At 52.8% G+C, this 4,990-nt stretch overlaps 1 protein-coding gene across 1 annotated transcript in view; it reads right to left on the minus strand.

The window, feature by feature from the left end:
- Positions 1-4,533: 4,533 nt before the first annotated feature.
- RALGAPA2 (Ral GTPase activating protein, alpha subunit 2 (catalytic)) overlaps positions 4,534-4,990 on the minus strand; it is a 144,126-nt gene continuing 143,669 nt past the window's right edge. Inside the window, exon 40 of the mRNA XM_009886048.1 lies at positions 4,534-4,688. Coding sequence (XP_009884350.1) covers positions 4,534-4,688 — 155 coding nt within the window. The remainder of the gene's footprint in view (positions 4,689-4,990) is intronic.

Raw genomic sequence — 4,990 nt, forward strand, 5'->3', positions numbered from 1 at the left:
CGGTGCAGCTGAAGCCCTGGCCGCGGCAGGACCCGGGGCTGTGCCCGCCGGACCCGGGCCAGGGGCCCACGTCAGGCCCAGGGGCACAGAAACGTCCTTCCCCCCACCAGCGCTGGAGGCTGCGTGGCTCCCTGCGGGGACGGCACTGGTGTTGAGTTCCTAATGCCTCGTTAGAGCGTAAAGTTATTTCCACAAATAGTGACATTCAGGACTTTGTCTGGGGCCGCGTGGATTAATTCTCCACTTCTGCCTAAAGCGCCTGAAAGCAATTGAAGAGAGAACTTTGTCATCTCTTTTCAGCCAAGGAACGGACATTTCCAAGTGCCTTTTCCCACTGCCAAGTAATCCCCTCGCATTCCCACTGGCATAAGCGGGCGGTAAAGCATAAGCCCCCCTGACATAATTACGCCTGAGAGCAACTGAGGACCCCTCCCCTCATTTTCTTAAGTAATGTCTCCATAGAGTAGAAAAAAATCACCATTAGGAACACGTTGGGTTTAACGTTCCGCAATAAGGCATTGCGCGGCTTAGAAAGGGAAGCCTCGTCGTCATGCGTTTCTTGCAATGAATAGTGTAAAATTAATGTCTTCTGGGTTTTTGTCATGGCCCGTAATTATTATTAGGGAACCGCTGCAAGCCCCCTTCAGCGGCGGCTGCAGCCAACGCCGTTGTCATGCGAGCTCCCACCCAGCCAGGGCGGTCACCGAGGGTGCTCGGTGGGTTGTGCACGCCGGGAGCGCTGCACCGGGAGCACCGAAAGGTGGCTGCTTTGGAAAATATTGATCAAATAGATATGCGCTCTTGCCGCCCAAGTGCTGGAATGATGGCTCCAAAGTACGAGCTGGAGAAACCCCTCCTACGGCAGCGTTGCCAGCGTTCAGTAATAGCAAAGGATTCCTCGTGGCAGGAAATGGGACAAAAAAAAAAGAGCCCAAAATAAAAAAGAAGAGCCTGGAGCCACGGGATGAGAAAGGAGAGCTATTTCCTGGCCCACAGTCCCTGTCTGTAGCAGAGGCGCACTCCACCCAGGACTGAACTTCCCGTGAAGGACCAGTCTGGTGGCCTGTGAACGGCCCCAGCCCACGCGGTCGGCGCCTGTGACACCGGGGCTGAAACACTTCACCTTAAAAATCTTTTACTGCATCTGTTTTAGGCGACCGGCCTGCATGAACGGTGACAAAAGTGCAGAACCTTTCTTAAGAATGCAATTCTGCAACCCACTTTTAGTCTTTAGAAGAAGAGGTTAAAAAAATCCTCTTATTTTGCCCCAAAGCTGTTCCTTAGACATACAACAGCAGTTTCCCAGAGTGGCTCGGCAGAATTCAACCCACCAAAACCAGTCATTCTTTCCCTTTAGCCCACAGTCGGCAGCAGTGTGTCCAGGGTGAGTCTGTCCCCGTCACCCCGCGCAGTGGGAAGGGCTGGGGACAGCGGGAGGGACGGGAGGGACCCACCCTCGGGGGGGAGCTTATTTGCGGGGGGTTGCAAACAGCATTGCGGAGGTTCTGGGGCCCCCAAATTAAGAATACCATCAGGTATTGTAAATTTGTAGGGTGCCCTCATTTCTGTCGTGGTGTGGCCTTAACACTTCAAAGTTTTTCCAAGCAGAACTCAAGTCTGGAAATGCAGTCGCTGGTTACGCACCCGGCAGATGCTTCTGCGGCCGCGAGAAGGCAAAATCCACGCCGGTGACACCGCGTCACCCCCTTTGCCTCCACCGGCTTTAACGCAACCACCCCCACCGCATTTGAAGCAGACCCACACAGCCACGACCCTTCCAACAGCGTGACTCTTGCCCAGCGGCTCCGGCTGCGTGGGCTCAGGCACCACCGTCCTGATGGGGCGCCCGGCCAGCAGCCGGCTGGGAGCAGCCGCCGGTGTCACCGGACGGTCGGAAGGCGCAGCGCCTGCCCCGCCACGGCACCTCCTGCCGCACGGACGCCGCACACACCACCCAAGTACGTACCTCTTCAAAGAATTTTGTTGTGAGCTAAGGTTTATTGAGCTTGTGAGGGGTAACAGAACGGCTTCGTTCGCCAGTTCCTAGTACAAAACCGCAGTTGAATTTTTAAAAATTAGTATTTTTAGGTTTTTGACATCAGGAAAATATTATTTGCATCGGTGTTTTAATTCTTCCCTGAATTAGAGATGTGTATTGCTCTAAAAAGTCTCCTTTTATTCAGAAGAATGCCTTTGAAATTATTTCAGACCATTTATTGGATAACAGAGAACAAGACAGCTTCGCCTATCCAGTCCTGAAAAGAAAATAAATTAAAGTACATGTTTTATTTTCTAATTTCCTTCACCGACACACAATCAGTAGAAAGCAAAACCAAAACGTGAGGCAGAAACTCCAAGCCCATAGCAAACGAGGCTCCTTCCCAGCAGGACGGCTGCGTTGCCCCTGTCCCCCTGTGCCAGCCACGTCCCGGCTCGGTGCCACCAACTCCAGCTCCGGGCAGCAACGGCGCCCGGCGGCACCTGGGGCTGAGCCGGCTGCTCTGCTGACCGCAGGACCCGCGGCAAAGCGTCGAGCTACCGCCGCGATACTGGCAATAGTTATAAAAGCGTGTGCCCTATTTACGGGGAAGTCACAGGGCTGGACGCTGACATGCAGACAGAGAGATGTTCACGTCAACGCCCAAGTAGAAGTGCAAAAGAAAAAAACAACGGTGGCCCAATGGTGCATTTTGCTTCACGGAAAACCAAATCCTCTTCACTTTTAAACCAAAGCACTTAAAGTTGAGAGGTCTGCATTTGAATGCCAAGTGGCAAAACAAACCAAAAAAAAACCAGAACGAAAAGCAAGAAGGTGATGACCCAGACCCGAGGAGGGTTGGGAGGGCTGGAGGGGCCTGACCCAACACTCGGGAATGGGCAGACACCGAGGTTCAGGACGTCAAGAAATAAAGTTACCATGCCATTACTTGCTTTACAGCCATCTCCTCTCCTCGCCCACGCGCGCCCGGAGGGGCAGGGCAGCCCCGGCTGGAAGAGGGTGCCCCCCATCCCGCAGCCGTCGTGGGGCGCAGGCCAGCGTTCTGCTGCACGCGGTGCCTCTCACACGTCCCATCACGGTGGAGCAGCGACGGATTTCTGCCTCCCAGCTGGCCAGCCTCGTTCACAGCCAGTGGTTGCAGGATGTCTCGATGATTTCGTTTTTATATTACAGGGTTTTTTAAGCTATAAAAAGTTTTAACCCCTAGAAACCTATGATACACATAGACTGAAATACATTTCCTATTGAAAAGACAAGATTTGCTTACTACAGAAAGTGCCAGGAGGACGCTGCACATCCTCCAAAGCCTTCAGATGTATTTTATTCTAACTGGAGGTGCTTCAAGTTGCAGACTATTGCCCTGATGTTGTGACGAGGTGAGGTGGTCACCTACGGGGTGTACTGGCTAACGATGCAAACTGTGGTGGGAAGTAGTCGTGGCAAATGGGCGGCAGTTGCTCTTCAAAAAGAAATGTGGTTATTTCTATCTTCCTAGTGAGTAGTTCACAGGACGCAGCCATCGCGTGCGCTATTGCAAATGACACAGCGATCCCGAAGCCAAAGGCAGTGCTGAGAAAGAGGACTTTTATCTAAAATAAATGCAAAGATGTGAAGGTTGATCCTGGCTGGTGCAGTGGGTGCTTACTGGCACCTCCCGCCTGCTCTGGACGCTGCTACCCCGGCCATCACACCTCCGCCGCAGGCGGGCACCCCGTGGGCGCTAAGGGGGGGACCCTGGTCCTCTGCTCTGCTGGGCTGGACCGGGCACAACCGAGCGGGACCGGAGCATCTTTGGCTTCGGGATTTTACACAGTAGGTAGTGACGTATGACCTTGAACAAGGTACCGTGATTAAACGGGTTTTAATGCAGGTGCTGTCACTTTGTGAAGCTGGCAGTACCCTCCTGAATTTTGGGTAAATGAACTCTTTGATGATTCCTAATGCTTAGCTACGTGCACAAAACTGGGGCTGGATGACCACAGACAACAGAAGGGGAGCAGAGATTGAACACAGACTGGAAAGCACCTCCATTGTTCACCCGCATGGCACAGGAGGGGAACGTTTGTTACGTGGCTAGTCATATGAAAACCTCTATTTAGACAAAATTCCCTAATACACAATTAAGTGTTGACCGGAATGACTAAAAGCAATGCTCTAAAGTTACATTAAATAACTGGTTTCAATACTGGTTCGTGTCCTCTTGCTGCCACACCAGTACTTGTACGCAGGTGCTCAGGGAGAAGCGCGTGCTGCCATCAGCCCGATGCCACACCGGTGGTGAGAGCTGCCCACCGCCTCCGTTTGCTTTGTGATGGAAACGATCGAGTGAAATGCATGACAATAATGCAGGTGACGTCCGCTCATCGGCCAGGTCTGTCTGAATATCTGAAATCTGTCTGAGACCTGCAAAGCCCTCGCCCATCCCCTTCCACACGTGCTCATCCAAAACTGCACGTTCTGTAGAGGCAGAAAATAATTGATCTATTTTAAGGTGTCCTGGGTTCCCTCGGCCGGAGTTCTGCTCCCGCAGCACCTCAGTTGGAAGACTTGCTGAGAGCACTGGCGGAGCGGCGAAGCTTCCCAGAGACTCTGCTCTTGGAGGCACGTGGCAACGTGGGCGAGGTCTGGTCTGCTAACTCTATGCCTATGGTGACAGTAAGGTCGGCGCTCGCGCTTGTGGTGAGGCAGCCTGGAAAACAGAAGAGGCAGAGAAAAAATAATGTAAGAATACCGTACGGTGCCTGTCTTTGCATCAGAATAACTGCTTGGCAAAACGCAGCCCCTCTCCCACCTCCTCTTCCAAATTAATTTTGGGCATCGCTCAGGTGAACTTGACATTTACAGTAGAAATATGGCCCAGGCAGCTGAGGAACTACCAGTCTGTGCTTTCCTGAAGAAATAAGGAATTTTTCTTTGCCAGCTTGCCAAAAACGCCGGGTGTGGCTGGGCAGTGAGCGGTGGGCAGTGCCCAGGCGGGCGCACAGAGCCGCC

Source organism: Charadrius vociferus, unplaced genomic scaffold (genome assembly GCF_000708025.1).
Source record: "Charadrius vociferus isolate BGI_N301 unplaced genomic scaffold, ASM70802v2 scaffold455, whole genome shotgun sequence".
Lineage (NCBI taxonomy): Eukaryota > Metazoa > Chordata > Aves > Charadriiformes > Charadriidae > Charadrius > Charadrius vociferus.